At 42.8% G+C, this 23779-nt stretch overlaps 1 protein-coding gene across 1 annotated transcript in view; it reads left to right on the top strand.

Annotated features, from left to right (window-relative positions):
• Positions 1-23779, top strand: part of RPS6KA2 (ribosomal protein S6 kinase A2) — a 278994-nt gene that overhangs the window by 93345 nt on the left and 161870 nt on the right. The window contains exon 3 of the mRNA XM_090042839.1: positions 5646-5727. Within this exon, the coding sequence (XP_089898965.1) occupies positions 5646-5727 (82 nt within the window). The remainder of the gene's footprint in view (positions 1-5645; positions 5728-23779) is intronic.

Raw genomic sequence — 23779 nt, 5'->3', positions numbered from 1 at the left:
ACATACTTAGTGACACCTGCCCTTCCCTCCCATTCCTTCTCTCCCCACTTGCCACTGATGTGGGGGTGTGGGTAACCTTCAGACTCCTAACCTTCTCTAGGAGGGCTATGCCAAAAGCCTGAGACCAGCAGCAATAGCAGGCAGTGGGGGCAGATTCCACTCCTTACCCTGTCTCCCTGGGTGTTCCCTGCCAGCCTGAAAGCAGGCATAGGGAAGGAGAAACTACCCTGCTGCTGCTGTCCCTGGTCAAGCCAGGCTTCCCATGCAACTGCTAGCCTGTCCACTAGCCCCACCCCACTCTCCAAGGTCCTGTGATCTCTTGGGATGGAGGGAGTGGGGTAAGGCAGGGGAGCAAGTTCAGTCTGGGGTTTCCCCAGCCATACTCATTCCCCTCCTTTACTCCCCCACTCCCAACTTAAAGATAGTGCCAGGAGCAGAGCTGGGCTGCTTCAGCCCAGCCCTGATCCCAGTACACACTAACAGAAATTAATGAAGGTACTCCACTTTGGAGTGCCTTCACCTGAACCCTCATGCAATGAGATTTCATATTGTCATGTGATAAGGGATTAAAGCACTCTGCAGCCATGCACTTCTATTAGTACATGACTGTAAAGCACTTTCAGTAGCTGATCATGTGACAAACTGTCATGTCTGTCAGTGCTCAGAGTGACACTGGGCAAATTGCTTTCCTTCCATTTGTTATGATTTCCCCATATCTAAAGTAAGGTTACAATTTACTGTGTCACCTGAGATGAAGAGCATGATATCACTAAAGACTGTTAACTAACTAATTAATAAAACTAAGATGCTTTTGAATTATCACTTCCCTTTTTAATGTCCATCAGAACCATGTTTGTGCATACGCTTTGACTTCTGTATGGATGCCATGCATACATGATTTAAACAAAATCCAAAGAGTAAGTTTTCACCTAAATTATTTTCTTTGGTGCTTTAACCACAAGATGATTTTTGTTTGCTAGCTAGGTAGTGTTAAATTTGGATATGAGGTGAGGGGAAAAAGGAAGAGAAATTCAAAGCTTTATGTGAAGTTCTCTGGGTAAACCAACCAGATTTCTCTAGTCCAACTGAATGAGATTTCCAAACTTTTGTAGGTGTGACCATCAACTGTTGGCTTGTGTGTCTTATTTACACCACATGCAGAAATCATAGTTACTTTAAATTTCTATTTTGCTGGTTTGATTCTAAAAAATATTTCCAAGGTTTAAATGCTGGATTGGTCTGCCTTACCCAGAGTGTGACGACCCGCCCCCCCACTGAAATCTGTTGGGTCATACAACAGAGTTAATACAGTGGTGAACCAGGTTCTACAATTTTATTCCTGAAAGAAACTACATCCCAAAATATTTCATAAATGTTCCAAACTGATAGCTACCATTGTGGCTGCTACATCTGCCCTGGAGTGAGGGAATTTGGAAACCTTATCATTCACCTCCAGACTTTTGACCCAGAAGACCTCTGAGTTTTCTGTTGTGATTACTTGCACTAAAGAAACATGAAGAAACCAGCAGCCCAGATTAGTATTGGCTGCAGCTGCATGATGTAGGGGTTTTTTTTAAGTGATTTTTGCTTTCTTTCAAGATCAGCAGTTAGAACTGCCAGTTCTCATTTCCTTTGTTCCTAATGAACTGATCTTTTGTTCCATTTGTAATTCCTAGAAAAAAAGTGAGTGTAAGCTTCTCATATATGTAAAAAAAAAAATCTGAGAAGCAGCTCACATGCCATCTTAGAAAAAAACTGTTCTGTTCTTATTAATAATCGTGTCAGTAGACTGTTTCTGCGTTAGCATTTCATAGATGATATACCTAGTGTCTGCCATTGCTAATGTGCTTTCCCCCATTGATGTATTTACCCAAAGAAAATCTGGTTTCTGGACATAGGGTTCATTCTGTCCAGTTTTCCATCAGAAGGGTGGTAAAGCACTGGAACAGACAACCCAGAGAAGCTGTGGAATCTCCATCCTTGGAAGCTTTTAAGACACAGGTGGACAAAGCCTTGTCTGGGATGATCTAGTTGGGGATGGTCCTGCTTTTGAGCAGGGGGTTGGACTAGATGACCTCCTGAGGTCCCTTCCAACCCCAAATTTCTATGGTTCTATGAATATCTGTTTAACTTCATAGGCCAGTAGTCTCCAGGCTGTCAAGCCATTACCCTTCATGACTATTCCCTGTAGTCTAACTCTCCTCTTAAAAGATACAAGATACTTCCTCTGAAGTCAGTGTGGGTATTCAGTACTTCTGAGAATCAGGCCATTTCTTTCAGTATCTAACTTTAGCTACCTACATTGCTTCACCTGAAGGAATTTTCACAAGTCCTTCTGCACTTGACTGTGCATTTTAAGAATAGTAAGAAGACAACATCATTTTGCTACACAATACATTTTCATTTGCTCTCTTTCCCTTTTGGTTTCATAATTATTTTGATGTCCTTTAAAACAGCACACAATGTTCCTTGACTCATCTGTTCTGGAGGGTAAGGCAGACCAACTTCAATACCCCATGTGACCGAAGAGCTGACAAGTGACTAATAACTTAAGTTGATAATTTTGCTTATTGCAGCCATAGGGGTATTACAGGCTTTACAAGATCATGTGGTGCACGGTGAGCTATTTTTTCTCATCAGTATTTCTACAGTTAGAGTTTCATATCCTTGCAAGTATACTTTGCTCTGCTCTTGAGAGTGTACTCCATCTTAAGAAAAGTTAAACTATGATGCTGTCTGTTTTATTGGGTGTTAAAGATGTCATGATGGTTATAGCAGGTGAATATCAATGTCAAAATCTAGCGTTAGTCAAACCTGTTTTCTGACTTTTGCCTTTCTGTCTGAATAATACAGGCACTACTGCTCAGAAGAGCTGGGTGAAAAAGCACAAAAGATTCCTGTGACTAGCTGGCTTTTTAAATCACTTCCCTGTGACTTTTTGTCTCATTGGGGGTGGCTGGGGGGGCTATAGCCACCCCAAAATTTGCCTTGGCACCCCTCCCCAGCCCCCCCTCCCAGCGATGTGCCTGTCTAAGTCCTGTGTCTGCCCCCCAGGCAACCACCACCCACCCCACATAGCTGAGCCCACCCTGTTCCTGCCCACAGAGGTGTGGTGCCTTAAGTGGGTATTGTTAAAAAAAATGAATAAGTATATTTGACCAGAAGTTGTATAGTGTAGCACCCCCAATTTTCTGTCTAGCCTACCTCAGCCCAAACACTGGAAAGGGCTGACGCTGCTCCTGCTCGTCTTCCTCCTTTTAGGAAGCAAACACAATTTTGAACAACTTAGCACATCTTAGCAAGAATGTGAATGGAAAATACATTTTAAAGTTGTATCTGTGCCTATAGAAGCCAGATTTTGCACTTTTTCAAATGCAGTTATTACTCCCAGCAAGTACTCTTATGCTTATCAGGTTTGTGAGAGGTAGTGGCCGTGTTAGACTGAAGTCCAGGCAGAAGACAAAAGGCAGAAGCTTTTTTAGGCAACAGCCTACTTCATCAGATTTCATGGTATGTCATAACGTAGGCTGTCACCTACAATAGCTTATGCCTTTCTGAACAAGTTAGTGTCCAAAGTTTCACTGTGCCCTACCTTCTACCTTTATTAGATTAGGAAACAGAAGCGGTATCATAATTGACTTGCACCACAGCAGAAAGGGACCTTGGGATAGCATATCACATGAACATGAGCTGGCAGTGAGATGCTGTGGCCAGCAGGGAAAACAACATGCTGGCATGCATTAAGCGTTGCATCGCATGCATTAAGCGTTGCATCTCATGCAAAACTAAAGATGTGATGCTCCTGCTGTACTCAGCACTTGTGAGACCGCAGCTGGAGTACTGTGTCCAGTTCTGAGCGCTGCACTTCAACAAGGATGTGAAAAACTTGAGAGTGTCCAGAGAAGAGCCACCCATATGATCAGGGACTTGCAAGACAAGCCATATGAGGAGAGGCTGAAGGACTTGAGCCTCTTCAGCCTAGAGAAGAGAAGGATGAGAGGGGATTTGGTACCAGCTTACCTCTACATCAGGGGAGTACATCAAGAACTCAGTGAATAGCTGTTCACCAGGGCACCCCTGGGGAAGACTAGGAGCAATGGATACAAACTCCTGGAAGGCCGCTTCAGGCTCAAATCCAGGGAAAATTCCTACACAGTCAGGGTGTCTTACTCTGGAATAAACTCCCTTCAGCTGTGGTGCAGTCACCTACCCTGGAAATCTTCAAAGGGAGACTGGACAGTCACGTCTCTGGGGTCAGTTGACCCCAGTTGTCTTTTCCTGCCTAGTGCAGGGAGTCTGGACCCGATGATCTACAAGGTCCCTTCCACCCCTAACAAACTATGAAAAAACCTTTTTGTCTTATCCCTGCTTACTGGCATAGCCCAAGTAATAAGCAGCATATATCTCATGCACAGAAAACCAATTGGGATCCACTCATGGTTTTAAAAAATCACCAAAAATGTATAAATAATTTCAAGAGATGGTTTAAATAATGCGTTTCTCAGTGAACAAGTGAAACAGTGTGCTGTGGGTGGGAAGAATTGATAAAGTTGCAGGGTGCCTGAACCAATACAGGCTAAAATGACTGCCACAAAACTTTGTTAACCCAGTTGAGGCTTATTGTCAGTTAATACTTTGAATGCTACCTTTGTTGCTTTTTTGAATTCTGCCTTGCTCCCTATTTCTGTCCATTCTGAAATAAAAAAGAAAAACTCTTCTCTGAAGTTTTTTTGACCCCAGAACCTGTAGGTACTGGAAATTCACTGAAAAATCCTGCTCATCTTACATTTCCCACTTCATTTGATGGAACAAAGCATCGTGATGTATTGTGAGGCTCACATTGACTTTCATTCTCATCCTGCCTGAGATTTAGCTTTGACACTGGATGATGGTAGAAAGAATTGCTGCACATAGCAAAACAGAAAGCGTTCACTATTTTAACTTTAAAAATGTTTTGCTTTCTTTGTAAATTTGCAGTGGCAGAAGGTACAGTAATATGAACCTGTCTCAGATATGTGGTAAGGCAAACTGCCCATATGCTAGTAATCAACTGATCTGTCCAATTTTGGGTTTTTTTCTGTTTACACAGACTGTATGAACAGACTTTGATCTGTAGTGTTTTGTAGCCACTGTAATAAGATGTAATTTTGCAATGAGTACCTATGGGCTGTTAAGTGAACTGTTCATTTCAGCTGTGTCTCAGACAACTACACGTTAGACTGTTCATTACTCATTATTCATGACTGACAGCCTAAACTACATGGTATTGTTTCTTCTCTCTGATTCAAATGACTATTCCCTTTTAAATAGGTGAGCACCTTAGGGAATAAATGGTAAATCCTTTGTTTTCATGTAAAATTGTTCTCAGGTCAATGACATGTTTGCAAATATTGTTTGGTATTATTCACCCTGTAAGAACACTTGATAATACTGAACATATTTTTATTATGGAGTAGTAATAGGTTACAAAATGAAGCTCTCCAGGGCTAATTTAGCCACTTGTGAGTGAAATAGAAACAAAACAAATTCAGCTATTATTTTTCATTAGAATGCCTAAAGTCTCTGTATCCATTACTCTGTCAAATGTAGCAAATGCTTAGCTCAAAGCATAGTTCTTAGTTGCATAAGATGTCTGCTTCCTGTAGGTATTTCTGGTGAGGAAGATCAAAGGATCTGATGCTGGGCAGCTTTATGCAATGAAGGTACTCAAGAAAGCAACTTTGAAAGGTAAGACTTAAGCCATGAGGCTGATGGCCCCCTCTTTCTTGTACTATAAAGTTTCCTTTACTGTAATTTTAGGAATTATTTCAATTCTACAGCATAATAGGAACTAAAAATGCCAAAAGCATGTTTCCTGTCACACTCTAAAATTCCACATCATCAGGAGCTGAACAAAGGCAACCAGTTGCCCAGGGCAGAGGGATGCACAAGGGCAGTGATGACTTCTGGTTTGTGCTGTGCCACTAGCGTGATTGTGTGGCTGTGGTGGCAGCTGATATTTTTCAGTTGTTCCCCCAGCCTCCCCAAGTCAGCATCCTAGGTGGCTACCCAGGTTGCCCCATCCTGGTTACACTACTGAGCTGATCTTGATAAAGAGCAATGGCAGAGGTAAGCAGGGCCTGATTCCCACACCCCCCACCCCAAAGGGCATCATCCTGACCACCAAGTTTTCAGTGGACTATTGCCCTGCAAATAATTGCATCTGTTATTCTGTGCTCCAAGTTATTTGCAAATGCAAGTGAGGAAACATTTAGTAAACCATTTGGCAGCACCCACAGATCAACCAATAGGCCTGAGTTTATATTTGCCCTTCTGATTACATTCCATTCAGACTGATTTTAAGTACCAAATAGGAAGATGATTCGGAAACTTGGACCATTGCATTTTTATTGAAAAACAAGAATCTTTACTGTTGTTTCTGATGGCTTTAGGCTTTGAGAAAATCCACTGTGCTGCTATCACCAGAAGATATGGTTGCACTGTGTGCTCATAAGGAGTAAAATGCTTGTGCAAGCAAAGCTGTGCAATGATTGCTATGAAAAAAGATAACATTAAAGAGAAATAAACGGTGTTGTTCCCTGTATAATGCATGCCATAACTCAGGCTAAGTAGCAAAAAGAAATTTGGTTGCCTTTATGGAAAATGAAACGTTCTGCTGTTTTTTCATTTTATTCTTGTCACAACTGTTCAGATAGACTTCACTGAGTTGATTCCGTGTTATCTTTGTTGGCCGTACTATATGGGAGCCTGAGAATAGATAAGGAATTTTGGTATTTGCTAGTTCTGCATCATTTCTTGGCTGCTTTTAATAAGGGTTATTTATAGGATCTCTGGGGCTTCTGTCACTTTGCATCTGCATGGTGGCACTTTCTCTTGTTGAAATAAATTTAAATAAATGCAAGTGTAAAAAGTAACTCTGTTGGCTTAAAAAAAAGGCCCTCTGTCAAGGATTTCTCATTATGTAGATGAAGACCTGTGGGACCAGACTTTCAGTTGACTAATAACTTCTGTGTGCTTCTGACCGTCTGCTTTACAGCTTGTGTGTGGACTTCAGTTGGGAGCAAGCCAATACAAGTGGGATGTTGGTCAGTCATCTAGAGGAGACTGTCAGCTAAAGTAGTCCCACTCAGACTATATGTAGCTCCCAGGTAGTGCAGTAAACATGACAGCTTGGGTGGAAAAAGGGCTAGGTATTGCCAAATCAGTTTGAGCTCCCCTGGAAAGGTTCTGGCACCTAGCAGTATTTGATTAGCTGCTTGTTCCAGCCAGACCTTCCTTCAGGTTGATAGTAAGAAATACATGTTCCCCCTTCAGCCTCACTCAACTATGTTGGCTTAGCCCTGACAGCTCTTGCAGATAAAGCAAGGCAAGACCGAATGAATTCACATCAGCTCCTCACCCTCTCCCTTTCTTGTTCAGTATGAGGTTAATATGTCCCATGGCATGCCCAGCCTAAGATGCTTTGGAGGGAACTAATTTTTAGAAAGTTGAGAACACTGAATGTAAAATCCTTCTTAAGTGTTCAGCTGGAGAATCGAATGTCAGTGGTCAACCTAGAAAATGTTGTTGAAACTATCTATAGAGTAGATGTTAAGTGGCTGATGACAGGGCACAAGCAGTTCTTTCATATGCCGACCAAAACAGGTAAATGTAAAAGTAAGCAGCACTCAGCACTCTTTCCAGTGTCAGGCTTCTTTAAAAACAGTAATTTTAAAAATGATGAAGTAGCTGCTGATCTTTCATTCAATTTAGAAGTATATTCCAGCAAAATAATATGGTGCCAATACCTACTTAAATATTTCTGAAATGTATGCACATTTAAAAGTGAGAGAGAGCAAGCACACAATCCCTATACTGGAACAAATCCTCAAGTCCTTTTATTTGTATTTTAACTGAACAACATTTTTAGTTTTGTGTGCGAGTTTCCTCACCCTTGTGGAAATTGCTGTTTGCCTTACTCCAGGCACACAAGGCAGACATGCCACTTGTTTTTGTTTCGTACGAACCCTTCCTCCGAGGTAAGAACTGTGCTTTCTCACATCCTGCTACAAAAATGGCACATACTTTGATACTTGGAGGAGAAACAGCATCTGGTTTTGTCTCATGCAGCATACAGCAGCCTCACCACTGAATAGGCTGAATTAGTATTCTAGATCCCTGGAGAAAATGGTTAGTAAATGATACCAAATGTATTGTAAAAGATCTGTAAATTTAGCTCTTTTCACATAAAAGTGTCAGAGCTGAGATTATTATAACCTCTGCAGAGGGTTTTGACCTAGAGTGGTGTCATACATTTTCTAAGTGCAACTAAAATGCAAGCAGATACACGGGATGTTGTCAGATGTTATAGTTTGCATGTGCCAACTCTAGGAAATGTTATACGGTTTTGGAGTTAGAACTTGTTGTGAGAAGTTGCATGTTAAGGGTCAATATCCTCACTGGTGTGCCTAGCTCTGACTTGTCAGGGGTTGTTTTTAAGGAAATGGCTTCATGTTCCAAGTCAAATCTGCTAAATCCTTTCCAAATCTGTGAGTCATTCAAGAACCAAATGTGGCCCTGTTACCAGCAAACATCCTCCGCCCCTGCTTCGGGCTTCAGATGTTTCCAAGTACCTTGGTTGGTGTCTCATATGCAGGTCCACACCTGGATGCTTAGGGTTCAGATGCCCCTGAGTTTGGTTTGCCCTCAGCTGCAAGGCTCCAGGGGCAAGCTAAGGAGGAATCCTCTATTTCCATAAAAGTCAGCATGTAACTAAGATCCTCCCACTGCAAGCTGGGCAGTGGGAAGCTAACTATGAGGCTCTCATAGGGAGTCCTGTCCACAAGAAGACAAGAATATCTATACTACAGGGTGCCATTTTAATTGCATTATTTCAGCTAGGGTACTTCCCCTGCTATCATCATAGTCCTCTGCTGTCTTATGGTATTTCGGAACAAGAGTAAAGACAATCCCAGGGTCATGGGGAAAAACAAAATTAAAAAAGAGCAAGAGTGGAAGTTCCTGTCAGTGAGATTCCATGCAATTTTGGCATCAAGGTTAATAGTTTTGACAGCTTTATTTGATCTTTAAAAGAGGGTTTGATCATCCCTGCCCACCCACACTGTGCACAGCTGGGAATCACTTCAACTTGAAGTGATTTCTGTCCCTGTCCCTGGAGCTTAAGGTATGGTTATGATGTTAACTGTTCAGATGACACCAATGGAATGTATAGATTCCATGAGACCGTATAAATTCCACAGAGAATCCAGGATGTTCTTAGTCATGATACTCATAACTATTAAAGTCCAAATTTTAAACAACTGAGCTTAAAAAAAACGAAGTCCCTTGCAGTAGATGCCACCCAAGACACTGTATCAAGTAACTGGGTTTTCCACATGTGCACATAGGTTCTGGGGGCCAGAAATAAAGCGGTCATTCTAATTTCCTGTATTGCAGGGCTATCTGGCTATTCCCATCTCTCCTTGAGGCAGGCTGTAACATTGAGAATGGGCTCCAGACAAGATCTGGCAGATACAGATCGCAATGAGTTGGGATGAAATGTATGTTGGGTGCTTAGGGCACACTAAGATATACTTGCAGAAAGAGGTAAGACTAGAACTAATTTGAAAAGCAATATGTAACATCCCAACACTGGCTGGTCTGTTTTAATCAGAGAAAATTCTGCCCTGAGCAGGGGAAGATTTTATGTATTTTTTTTTCCTCAATGAACTACTTGGAAGATGATTTCTGAAAAGAATGTATCCATTTGCTTAAAGAAAAGTAGCTGTGTGTACATTCACATGTGTAGGCAAGTATACTAGAGAATGCCATCTTGAGAAAACAGAAATTTAAGTACCACTGTTAGTATTGATTGCAAAGCAGTTCACAAAGGCCAGTGCAAAGAATGCACAGGTCAAAACTGTCTCTGAAATATAAAATAGCATCATCATGACTTTTCAGTGTTTTTTGGCCTTGCCAAGGAGATTGACTCGTATACATCCAGATCTTATATTCTGTGTGGGTATATTTTTACTTCTTGCTGTTCTTTAGCAATTTCATTCAGAGTGTGGATTCATATTTGGATGAGAGGGCAAAACTTCTAGCTATAAAAATAAATTCTGAGCATACAGCATTTATGGATTCTATTATCTGTTTCTATTCAAGCCAGCTGGGAATTCATATTGCATAAGGTCCTGATAAAATGATAGCCTTGTAACAATTCATAGTGCATCACTGTGAAGATGCTGCTGTCGGGCAAAAAAGTCCCATTGCAAAGGAATTTAAGAAAGTGACTAAAAGAGATTTAAAACGTCACCTAGTCCTACAGCAAGGCAATAGTGTACAACCTCCCCTCTCTCATTTCCCCCATATATCCAATATACTCTGATTCTAACAGGTATACCTAGTTCTGGAGGCTCCTCTGAATGATATTTTTTATTTCTTTTCATGAACTGAAATATGACAAGGACTGTACAATGCAGAAATCACCATATGCTACATTTTATTAAACTTGTGGATCTCACAATACCTTGTTTATCTAGGCCGGGGTGGCCAACCTATGCTGTGCATGCCACAGGTAGTACTGGCAGCCTCTGTGTGGTGCGCAGCAGATCAGCGAGGGGACAGGCAGTACAGTAGCATATTAGGCAGGGAAGACAGAGCTGTGAGCAGAAAGTAGTGCAGGAGATCAGACAGGAAAAGGGGATTGGAGTCTTACTCAGGGAGCGTGTAGGGGAGAAAAAGACTGGGCCCTCATTGCTCAAGCAGCGAGTTGGGGTGGCAGCACTTGCTCTGTCCAGTGGGAGCTAGTGTATTTATTGGCATTGGCTGCTTAGATTACAATCAAGGAAAGAATTCAGACACACCAATACATTCAGAGTGCCAGATCATTACCACCCAGAACAAACTTTTTCCTTCTCTGACTACCTCAATTCTGTTTCCTCCTTTTTCACAACAGACTAAAGAAGAAACACACACAACTTGCAAACATTGTGGCTAACAGCACTGACTTCATTTGCATTAAGAAACATTTTAGTCTTCTAGTCCTGCCCCTGCTCACCAAGCCTCTTGGTAAGTTACAGCTATGCAGGTGAAAGACAGCTTTTCACCTTAAAGTATGACTGCTCCACTAAGTCAATCAATGCCAATTTAGCATGTGTGTGGCTTACAGCATAAGGTCTAGCAAGGCCCTTAGTCTCTGCTAGGGAGCATTGTTTAAATGATAACTACTGTCATCAGATACTACCTATCTACACTGGAATCTTAACTGGGCAATTAATTACCACAACAACTGTGAGGAAAATGGCTAGTAGCCATGAACTCAAGGGCTACATTTTCCATTACTCTCAAACTCCTAAAGGGAGATTAACTGAAATTTGAAGTAATCTGAACCACACCTCTCTTTTCATTATTTTATCAATTTCATATTTGTTATATTGTGTGCACAGATCATGGGCTCATATTTGAGCTGAGCCTGGAAAAACTTTACTTAAATTATAAAAAGAATAATTTTCTGATCAGTGTGCCATGGTACGTGCATATTTTAGGGCAGAAGGACAAGTTGTGCATGTATATTAGTTCTCCAATACTTTTTGGATTAAAATAACTGAACATTTTAAGGTGTGCTGAGAACCCTGAACAACCACAAGAATACTTTCATGGGAAGGATTTGGTTAGCTCATTAGATACTAGAGATAGCTTTGCTGATTGTGGGTCTTATGTCCATTACCCAGATGAGAAGTTTTAGATCCACTTTCTTGGCAAAGATCCTATCCAGGTCCTTCTTTATTTTTTGTTTGTTTGTTTCTTTTTGGAAGGATATCTGATCTGCAGTCAAATCTAAGTGACTAAGTGAAATAAAGTATCATTCAAAGGAGAAAGTTTTCACCGTGACCGAAAGCCAAAAGATGTTCTACTGTGGGAGGACTGGACTAGATTGACCATCCACAATTTGTAGATCTAAATAATTAGCCCCAAAGCAATGCAAGTGGTTCATAAGGCAGAGTGCATGGGAAATGATCCCAACAAAACCCAAAACCATGTAAAAGCATTGCTGAACTGAAGTTTCAGATGGCTATACTAGCTAACATCATACCATCTTGATAGAAAGGGGATTGGATTTCATCTCTCTGTCTTCAGGACACCAGTTTTCATATCATGATGAGATCTTTCTGAAGAAAATAGACTCTGGTAAGAGTATGGCACACATCCACGAGGGGCTAGCAGGGGATTTCATGCTTAGGGCAACCAACATGGGTTCATCAGTGGCAGGTCCTGTCAGACCAACCTGGTGGCCTTCTATGATCAGATCACCAAATCATTAGATGCAGGGGCAGCAGTAGACATAGTCTTTCTGGACTTTCGGAAGGCCTTCGACACTGTCTCTTACCCTGTTCTCATTAAGAAACTGGGGGACTGTGGTGTTGACACCCACAGTCAATTGGGTTGCCAACTGGCTGGAGGGCCGCACCCAGAGAGTGGTGGTGGATGTGTCATTTTCGACCTGGAGGGGTGTGGGCAGTGGGGTTCTGTGGGTCTCAGTCCTTGGGCCCGCACTGTTCAACATCTTCATCAGTGACTTGGATGAGGGGATGAAAAGCACCTTGTTCAAATTCACAAATGACACTAAGATGTGGGGGGAAGTAGGCATGCTAGAAGGGAGGGACAGGCTACAACTAGATCTGGACAGGTTACAGGGGTGGGCGGATGAGAATAGGATGGGTTTCAATACTGACAAGTGCAAGGTACTACACCTAGGGAGGAAGAACTAGCAGCATACCTACAGGTTGGGAAACTCCCTTCTCGTCAGCACAGAGGCAGAAAAGGATCTTGGAGTCGATATTGATGCCAAGATGAACATGGGCCGATTGCATGGGGACACGGTCAGGAAGGCTAACTGCACCTTGTCACGCATCCACAGATGCATCACAAGCAGGTCCAAGGAGGTGATCCTCCCCCTCTATGCGACATTGGTTACGCTGCATTTGGAGTACTGTGTCCACTTCTGGGCACTGTACTTCAGGAGGGATGTGGACAGTATTGAGAGAGTCCAAAGGAGGGCCACTTGTATGGTCAGGGGGCAGCAGGGCAGACCATATGAAGAGAGGCCCTGGTCCTGTTCAGCCTTCACAAGAGAAGGTTGAGAGGGGATCTGGTGGCCATCTATAAACTTACCGGGGGGACCAGCAGGGAACGGGAGAGACCCTGTTCCCCTGAGCACTGCCAGGAGTAACTAGGAATAATGGCCATAAGTTGACTGAGAGTAGATTCAGGCTAGACATCAGGAAGCACTAATTCACAGTCAGGGCGGCTAGGATCTGGAACAAATTTCCAAGGGAAGTGGTGCTCGCGCCTACCCTGGGGGTCTTCAAAAGGAGGTTGGATAATCACCTAGCCGGAGTTGTTTGACACCAGCATTCTTTCCTGCCTATGGCAGGGGGTCGGACTTGATGAACTGCTCAGGTCTCTTCTGACCCTACCAACTATGAAATGTCATTCTCGTTGTTTTGATTTCATTGTCTGCTTGTGTTATTTTGGTGGCTTGATAACCTGAGTGTATCCACTGAGTCATTCAATTTTAATTTATTCATTGAATTTTAATTGTGACTTTAATTTGATCATGACATTCTTTAATTAACTTAAGAAAATTATAGCTTGGTAATGTGTCTTTTTGAATATGGATTTTATTCAAAGAGGATGCACAGGCAAGTACACAGAGTTATGTTTTTCTTCAAATTGTAGCCTGGGTCATGAACTCCAGGGAAATACATAACCTCATGTAGACAATTTTACATGAGGACTCTTGGACCTGTATCCAAAGTAATATCCAACTTCATTGCATTCTTATCTATTGATACTTGAATCCATGGTTCTCAAATATTTGGGCCTTGGAAATGGTGACCTTTGTTTAACTCACCATGTATTCATATTAGCCAGTGTCATCAACAGTCTTGATAATGTTGCAGTCTTGAAACTTACGGATAGTCATAGTCCAAACCACAATTAAAAGTTGTTGTCTCCTAGTGCAAACTACATTGCTGGCATTCCAGCAGTTGGCAATTCATGTACTATATTTGTAGTTATCAAACACTATGCAAATTACTAGACAAGTGGCTTTTGGTGTTTTGTACCTCAGCTCATGTGCCATGTGGATAATCATACCAAAAGCACTACTGTCCAGTCCTTTATCTGTCAAAAAAAAAAAAAAAAAAAAGTTTTTAGCATAACTCTGCTCTTAATTTCAAGATATAATCTTAACATCTTCCCCTTGAGTTGCATTACAGTTAGTAGCTATGTGTATAATGCTTTGCATAAGACTTTGAAGAGACTGCATTTTTATTTTCTGGAGCTAAAAGATGGCATTCCAAGGTCTGGGGGCTTCTACAGAAATAAAATTTGTACATTCATACCAGTTTTCTAGTAACAGCCAATTGTGCATCCCCTTGTCCAAGATATCTCATATTGTCCTAGGTGAGTATTAGGTCTTACTTTGCTGTTGATGAAATATGGAACAAAATTATTTATCAAAGCTCTTAAGAAACACCTGCACTTTATCCTGTGAAATTATATCAGTAAGTAGCCCAGTAGACTGAATGATGATTTTTTCCCCCCTCAATAATTGAGTGGTCTAGCATACTCCCGTCATCAATTATTCTAATAAAATGCAATTTTTCCAAATAATTTTATAACTGTTTTTATCCAGTTTGCTATTTAACTGTGAGAGAAGTCTCATCTTTGGAGCCTCTCTGCACGTGCAGCTCCGGACTTCTGCAATGGGCCCACCGCCCGCCTATTCTCACCTGCCACGTCTTGATCTTGTTCATAAGTGAAGAATGATGACACCTAGCGGGAAGCTGCCCATTTATATGCGCCCCGATGATCGGGGGCATTGTCTGCAGCTCCCTTCTTCCTCTGCACCACAGCCCAAGCCTCGCAGTTGTTGCCAGAATAATCCTCCCCCGGGACATAGTATTGGGTCCCGGCCCCTTCGCTCGCCTTTTGGGTCCTCAGCACTCTTCTCACTCTCAGGCTTTTTACTGTCCTTCGTCCGGGCTTGTCCCGCACTTCCCGCACTCGTTGCCCCCTCTAGGGCCTTTGTCACGCCTCTCGCGCCCGTTGCCCCCTCTAGGGCCTAAGCCACGCCTCTTGGGCTGAGGTCCGAAACCCTGCACACCGCACCCCTCGGGCGCAAACAGCTGTGTTCCATTGGCACCACTCGCTGTGCCCCACTGGGCACTGGGAACCCCCAAACTACTGGGGAGCCCCCGTGAGGCCTCCTCACACCCCTACAGCGTCACCCGGTCCTCCAGTATAACAGCAACAAAAATCATGAGCCAAGCGGCTACAACATAACCAGAAGCCTACCGGCTCGTAACATACTCATAAACCCCAAGCTCATAAACCCAGCTCCACTCTATGAAGGCTCTGCCTTACCTCCGTCTGAGTTCCCTTTTCCCCTGCATCATTGTGGCCGGTCAGAGTGGTCAGGCTGCAACCCTTGACCCGGGCTGCTCAGCTCACCCGCAGAGCTCCTTCTCCTGCGGTCGCCAGAGGGGAACTGAACTCCTGGCTTTCTACCTGGGCTTAAGAAGGGCTAAGCTCCACCCCTTCCTGGCTCCCGGCTTCCCTGGTTGCTAGGGCAACCGACACCTGCACAATCCTAGTAACTGGCAGTTGTGCTTCCCTTTTTCCGCCCCTAGGGGTCTCTCCTGAGCTATTTCCACTCTCAGTCGCAGGATGCTTGAGAGCCCTGTGACACTAACCCTTTGACATTTCTATCAATCCTGGTATTCAGAGCAAAAAGCTGCAGCATTTGTAGGTACCATCAGTACAAAGCTTTCAGACCCATGTTTGCTATTTGTTGTGCAATTCATGGACTTGATCATAGTTGTTTTTTTTTTAATTACTTCCAACTTTCTCCTGGATTATACAATTCTTTTTTCTCTAGACTCTAGGTAATCTAGTCCCACCCCCTTAGGTAGGATCATTCTTATCCAAACCATCCCAGGGTTCATGGTAGTCTATAATTAGACTGCTATCAACCCTGACACAACACAGACCTAACATCCTAACCTGCCACAGGTAAAGCAGAGGAACCATGGTAGCCAATGTCGTCCTCCTATAAAACGGTGTTAATATATGCTCCAGAGGTCCCAGGTAGAGGACCATGACCCCTGCTACAGAGGAAGGCAGAAACCCCCACAGTTCATACCAATGTGGCCATGGGGTAAAATCTTCTCTGATCCCAAATATGGTGATCTGTCTGACCCTGAGCAGAGATTCTGAGCAGGCCTTGCCTACCCAAGTTTGCAGGCACCCTTCAGACCCAGAACTTTGCCAGTGAGGCTGTTCTCGGGCTTGCCAGAGACTGAGGGCTCAAGAGTAAGTACAGAGGGATGAACCCAGAGTAGCCTCACAGCTGCATTTCTTGCTTGGAACATACCTGGACTTGCGTGCATAGAGGAAACTCAGCCCTGTTTCCCTGGGACCCACTGCTACAGTGGTGTAGACTAGCCCTAAAAGGTTGGTCAAAAAGAAAGACAAACCTCCAGCTTTCTCCTTTGTGTGGGAGAGGCCTGGTTAAGGCCAGCCGTTGTTTAGTGGGCCACTGTTTATCAGAGCCTTGCTGAGAGGCTGCTGATCTGATGTGTGAATGCTGCCTAAATAACACTGTTGCCTAAGGGGAGAAAGATGAACATGGAGCTTTTGTCTGACTTGTCACTAGGGCTTACCTAATAAGTTAGTTTCCTGACAGTGGTACCCCAGGTGAAAGACTTTATAGTCAGAGACTACTGACATGGCTGGGCACCTGAGGCAGCTGTTATACGCAAGGACAGTAGTAACTTCTGGTTATCACTGCTGTTGACCTAATCATGAAGCTGCATTGTCACCTGCTTTTTTTCTGCTCCCCTTGCTCCACAGCTCATCACACAGGGTGGCTGCCACAGTCCCCTAGTTACTTCACTGCTTATAGTTTTTCTTTATAGCTGATTGGGAATATACCAGTAGCTAGTCCTGAGCTCAGAAGCAACGGTCACATTCCCATGCCAACAGCAATCACCCATTCATGAAGAACATGATGATGCTCAGCATCTGCTTCATGTTCACACTCAAATTCTGAAATTTCTAACAATGTGGACTCTTTCCAGATGTTTGCCTCTAAATTATCTTTCCACGTACAGAATCTCTTTGCTAGTTGCTCTAGCTTTTCTGACAGTATTGTAGATATGACTTCTTGCTTATAACAATCACTGTGCTCTGTGTTAGCTCTTGGTTGAAGATTCAGAATGAACATAGCAACAGCTGGTGTTCTTTCCTTAATCGTTTTTACCCTTTATTGTAAAAATTTGAAAACTCTGTTGTTGGTCTGCACTTCCCGATCTTCTGCAGTTAGTGGATAAATGTTAACTACAGAAGGTAACAGCAGTACCCTTTCCTTCCCCTGTGCTAACTACTGTTTTGACTGAACATGAACTGAAATGATGCAGTGTTATAGTGTTCATTCTATTAAAATAAGAAATGTACCTTTGAAGCGTGATTATTCACTGCAGGTTCTTGGAGAAACAGTCTTTGTAGTTCAACTTTTGCAACACCGCTATCCTTTGCATCATTCCTGAGAACCTAGCCCAACTGGTTCTTGAGTGCTGTCAACCTGAGTTCCCTTTCACTCTCATTTAAATATGTAACAAACCAGAGCATCAGTGGCCAGGATGCCTGTATATCAACGCTGACCCACCAGTATTAGTATATGCATTATTACTGTGGTTCATCAAAGGATTGTTTCCTCACAGTTATCAGTACCATTCAGAAGCTATAAATTAGCTGGAATATCTGGAAACCATTCAGAAGGAAAATACAGCTCTGTGAAAAGGATTAGTTAGTTGTTGGCCTGGATTCAGTGGGCCCATGGATCTCGAGGAGCCCAAGGACTGAACTCCAGGGTCCTTCCTGGTACCTCTTGGACAGCATTGATTGGGGACACCTGACTTCTGTGAACTTTGTGAAAAAAGAAACTTGCTGTACATCAGGCATCAGAGGGGACTTCCAATAAGTTGCTGACACGAATTCTTCTTGTCTATCATTGTCTGTCTTTTACTATGCATAGTTGTGTTTTTGTTAAGTCAATAAACCTTTCTTACCTTTCTACCCCCGACCATATTCTCAATCCCAAACCCTCCACAGGCAGCTGGGACAGGTGTTAGAGTTGCCTAATGGCTGGGTGCAAGTCAGTTAAATTGTAAGTTAGTTCTGTTCTTGGCTGTTGGCCTACAAGGTGACTATGGATGAGGCACAAGGCACATGTCCAAAGCCTTAATATCTATCTCTGCCAAATGTGGATAATGATGCTAATGTTCTTAGTAAAGCATTTAGAGACCTGCACATTTGAAGTTGTGTGTAAAAACAATGATGATGGTGATGAGGATGATAACGAAAATCACATTGTTCTCCATTTAAACTGAAGTCTTTTAAAGTATAGATTTCATGGCGAAACATCTATACAACAGGAACTGTTAACACAATTCTTATTGTTGTAAAGCATTCAAGGATCAGTAGCTGTAGATTTAACAGTCTTAAATCTCCATGACTGCAAATTTATAGCTCCATGAAAAAATGGTGCTGGAAATGCTACAGCAATATACTCAGCAGTCATCTAGAAATGTTTGTCTATTACATGGGTTAATTTTCTATAAGAAAAATATTTGTTGTTTTCCTTTGCAGACTGAATTGTATCCAAGGAATTACTTATATAATAAGCCTTTACGTGTTTCTATCTACCTATTACTTTGGTGAGAAACCAAATACATAATCATCTTCAGGGAGTTGCACCAAATTGTATCCACTGCTTTCTGTGCATCTGTAGAAAATATCTCTTTTTCAAATATGAATAAACATGCTTACTGTTTGTCAGTTAATGTGGAAGCCAACACATCCATTTACTATATTACAATGCAATATGATCTGTTAAGGCAATGGGTCTCATTTATGTGGAAGACATCTTGCTGCAGCATCAACCTCTTATGTGAGGTTGATTGCATATTCACTATTACTGCCACAGATTCTGTACATAGGTAACACTGGGTGTACTCTTGCAATCAGCTGTTCTTTAAGCAAAGTAAGATTCCATAGTTCAGGAAGCTGTGGTCTGGAATCTAGGTTACTTTCAATGAGAAGAAAAATAATTTGCTACTCCATATGGATAATTTTCTACTCTATATAATAGCCATTGGTTATGACAATCCCTATAAATTTAACTTCACAATTGCAATATGTTCAAAGATGTTAAATGATGATCAGAGGACCAGCAATCAGCATCAATAACAATTTCTTCTTGATTATGTCTATGACATTTTCTATCTGTTTGCAGTTGCTCACAGTAGTGAGGTTTCCATGGTGCAGTAATTTAACTGACATTCTCTCTGAGGCACCAGTATATTTTCACATTTGGGCAAAGTTAATATTGTGCAGACAATGAATTACACCCTAGGTCATCGTGCAGATGTTGTTCATAAAGTAGCATAGTTTCCATTATGCAGGCAATTGCAGATAACAAGGGTCTTTCCAAGTCGGAAAGAGTTTCATGTGTATGGAGTTCAGGTTTTTGAAGTACAAGTTTTAAGCTTGCTTCATATAAGCAGACATAAATATAATGTAGTACAGCTAAGTAGAATCTAAGTGATAGGCAAGTAGGCACTTTTAAACTCCCCTGAAACGCATATGAAAAAGCATTTAAATAACCTGAAATTGCCAGATAAGAATAGTTTCTTCTTTTTCCTTTTTGAACGCACGCGCACACGCACACTCTTCAGGCTAGTATTTCATATGACCCTTTTCTCCTTCTCTTCCCTTCTCATGCACTTTTCCCCCTGAATTGTTTGATGGCCTCATGTGCTCTCTTTTTCATATGTTGCTCAACTGCTCACACAGCCCCTTTTGGATTAGACTCTTTCCCACAGTATAGTCTTCCCCAAGCAGCACACACTGATTCTGCTCACTTCATAGCGCCTTAGTCTCAATAAACTTAACAGCCTGCTCCTTCCATATCACTGAGCCAAAAAAGAATGACCTGGGGATGCTCCCATTCATTTGTATGAGTCCAGCCCAACTGGCTTCCAGTCCTCCCTCTGGATTTGTTCAGAGTTGTTTTACATGATGTGCCTCTCATTACGATGCCTGTTGGTCTCATCATTGTGACTGAAATGCTGCTTCTGCTACCTGCCTGTCTCCACCCCCTGTTCAGTTTTGCTAAGACAAATGCAAATAAATGGCTTCCTTCTTTTCCATTTCTCAGGACTAATATTCTGCCATTTGAAACCTAGAGCATTCCTCAAAATCTCACCCCATTAATGAAGATGTTGAGCAGTAGTGAACCCAGGACAGATCCCTAGGAAGCCCAACTTGATGCCTCCTCCAAGCTTGACATGGAGCCATTGAAGACTATTTTTGAGCACCTTTATCTAACCAGTTATGTATCCCCTTCATAGTAGTTACATGTACTTAGCTTACATGTGAGAATGGAATGAGACAGTGTTGAAAGCCTTGCTAAAGTCGAAGTATATCACATCCACTGTTTCTCTGACCCCACAGTCCATAAGGTCTGTCATTACCTGAACATAACAGAAAGTCAGGTTGTTATGCTCTTGACAAAACTATGCTGACAGTTACCAATTTTATTTTTATTCTCTAGGTTCTTACAGATTGATTGATATGCTCCACTCTCTTTCTAGGTATTGAAATTTGACTGGCCAGTCTGCAATTCTCTGGGTCCTCCTTTTCCCATTTTTCTTTATAGATGAACGTGAACTCACTTGATTTGGCCAATGATTTAACCTACTGTAATCCAAATAATTCATTCATTTCAGCTTGTTACAGCTTTCCCACTTTTGAGTACCCTGGAATGCTGTCTGGCAGGAGCTATAGCTGCTTAGATACTTATGAGTGTATCTCTGTGGCTGGGTGAGATTGCAGGAGACAGGGTCAGAGGATTGGTGTAGGGTTGGGTTCCAGAACTTACTTGTGAGGTTTGAGAGGTGTGGAATTTGCAATAGTGTGAGCAAAATGGGTACTATAAGGTTGGTAATAATTGCCTGGGAAGAGTTGCCCCCTGGAGATAATTAAGGTCACGAAAAGTGTCAGGGAAAGAGTGAGCAGTAAGGTTGTGGGAGCTGGAATCAGAGAATAGTGAGGAGTGACCTGATTGGAGATAATGCCTTTCTTTCACTGTGTCACACTGTGATTGCCTGCCAGTGGGGAAGCTAAAGCAACAGCTGGCAACCAGTTTCCCTTACCACTTCTATCACCTTCGGTCAGGTTCATGAATGATGCAAACTTCTAATATTCCCTTTTCTTTTACTGTTCTGGCTTTCAAATGCTGATCCTAGTGACAATAGAGAGATTTCAGTATCTCCTGCAAAGGTCTTAGGAGTGTAACAGAATCTAAAAGTTTCTGAAAGCTGCACTATATCAAGACTGAATTCTTACTGCCTGACATCCACTGTCATAAAGGTTGGAGAAAGAGAGGTCACCTTCTCCCTTTGTGCTATTGCAGCCTGGCTTGCTATTATAAATTTACCAGGGAGTTTGTTTTGTCCAATGTGTTTTTAAAATGTATCAACTGAGGGGCTCCAATTGCTTCCCTTGTCACTGCTTCTGGAGTGCTAATAGATCATACTGACAAGAACATTTCCTGGTATTCAGCATAATGTTCCCTTTTTGAGTTCCATCCAGTTGCTCCTATTTATACACTCCTCTCCCCTCTTTTTAATGTGGTATATAATTCCTCTCCCTCCTTTGTGCTTGTCCTTCAAATATTTTTCTGTTTTTATCCTCTTCACCTTTAGTCATTGCCTACTAAAGTTTATACATGTTCAACTCTGGAGTTTCCTGCTGAAATAGAAGAGAGGATGATTTGATTTCCTGCTGGATAGCTGGAGAAGACATAAAACTCATAGATGCATTTTTCAAAATCAACTACAGAAATTTGTATGTAGAGGGTGAAATCCTTCCGTTATTAAAGTTGATGCAAATTTTGTCACTGACTTAAATGGGGCCATGATTCTACCCAGAAACTCTCTGAACCCTGGCATCTCTTTCATCATCATAGCCCAGCCCCTGGCATGGATCTTTGAAAACTCCTGGCGCTCTGCTGTAGTGCCCGAAGACTGGAAGAAGGCCAATGTGGTGCCGATCTTCAAGAAAGGGAGGAGAGTGGATCCGGCTAACTACAGGCCCATTAGCCTGACTTCTATCCCGGGGAAGATCTTAGAAAAGTTTATTAAGGAGGCCATCCTTGAGGGACTGGCCCAGGCTAACATCCTAAGGGGTAGCCAGCATGGGTTTGTTGCAGGTAGGTCTTGTTTGACCAATCTCATTTCCTTCTATGACCAGGTGACCTATCACCTGGACAAGGGAGAAGAGATTGATGTCATATATCTTGACTTCAAAAAAGCTTTTGATCTGGTATCCCACGATCACCTCTTGGCCAAACTGGCCAGTTGTGGCCTTGGCTCCACCACGATCCGCTGGCTGGGAAACTGGCTCCGTGGTCAGACCCAGAGGGTTGTAATTGATGGCAGTCACTCATCATGGTGCCCTGTGACCAGTGGGGTCCCTCAAGGCTCTGTCCTTGGACTCATACTGTTCAACATCTTCATTAATGATGTGGACATTGGAGTCAGGAGTGGACTGGCCAAGTTCGCCGATGACACCAAACTTTGGGGCAAAGCATCCACGCCAGAAGATAAGCGGGTGATCCAGGCTGACCTGGACAAGCTCAGCAAACGGGCAGATGAGAACCTGATGGTGTTTAACACCGATAAATGCAAGGTTCTCCACCTTGGGAGGAAAAACCTGCAGCTTCCTTATAGGCTCGGCAGTGCTACTCTAGCTAGCATTGACCACAAGATGAACATGAGCCTCCAATGCGATGCTGTGGCTAGTAAAGCGACCAAAATGCTGGCTTGCATCCATAGATGCTTCTCGAGCAAATCCCAGGACGTCATTCTCCCCTTGTACTCGGCCTTGGTGAGGCCGCAGCTGGAGTACTGCGTCCAGTTTTGGGCTCCACAATTCAAAAAGGATGTGGAGAAGCTTGAGAGAGTCCAGAGGAGAGCCACGCACATGATCAGAGGTCAGGAAAACAGATCTTATGATGACAGGCTGAGAGCCATGGGACTCTTTAGCCTGGAAAAGCGCAGGCTCAGGGGTGATCTGATGGTCACCTGTAAGTTTATCAGGGGTTTCATAGATTTCATAGACATTAGGGCTGGAAGGGACCTCGGGAGATCATCGAGTCCAGCCCCCTGCCCAAAGGGGTGACCACCAGGATCTGGGGAAGCGTTTGTTCACCAGAGCGCCCCAAGGGACGACGAGGTCAAACGGTCACAAACTCCTGCAAGACCGTTTCAGGCTGGACATAAGGAAGAATTTCTTTACTGTCCGAGCCCCCAAGGTCTGGAACAGTCTGCCAGCGGAGGTGGTTCAAGCACCTACATTGAACACCTTCAAGAGTAAATTGGATGCTTATCTTGCTGGGATCCTATGACCCCAGCTGACTTCCTGCCCTTTGGGCAGGGGGCTGGACTTGATGATCTCCCGAGGTCCCTTCCAGCTCTAATGTCTATGAAATCTATGAAATCAGTGCCACATTTGCTTCAGTCTACACTGGAAAGGAAGCTTGCAATGGATTAAGCGTTATGTTGTCCTCCTTATGAGAGGGAAAAAAAGCAGATTAGTCTTTTCTAGCAGAATCTTACAGTTCATATGACCCAAGATCATCTATTGCAAACTCTTAGTCACTGTGTGT

The sequence above is a fragment of the Crocodylus siamensis genome, chromosome 1 (genome assembly GCF_052110815.1).
Source record: "Crocodylus siamensis isolate JL-2025a chromosome 1, ASM5211081v1, whole genome shotgun sequence".
NCBI classification, from domain to species: Eukaryota; Metazoa; Chordata; order Crocodylia; family Crocodylidae; genus Crocodylus; species Crocodylus siamensis.
This window is presented reverse-complemented; position numbering and strand designations above follow the sequence as displayed.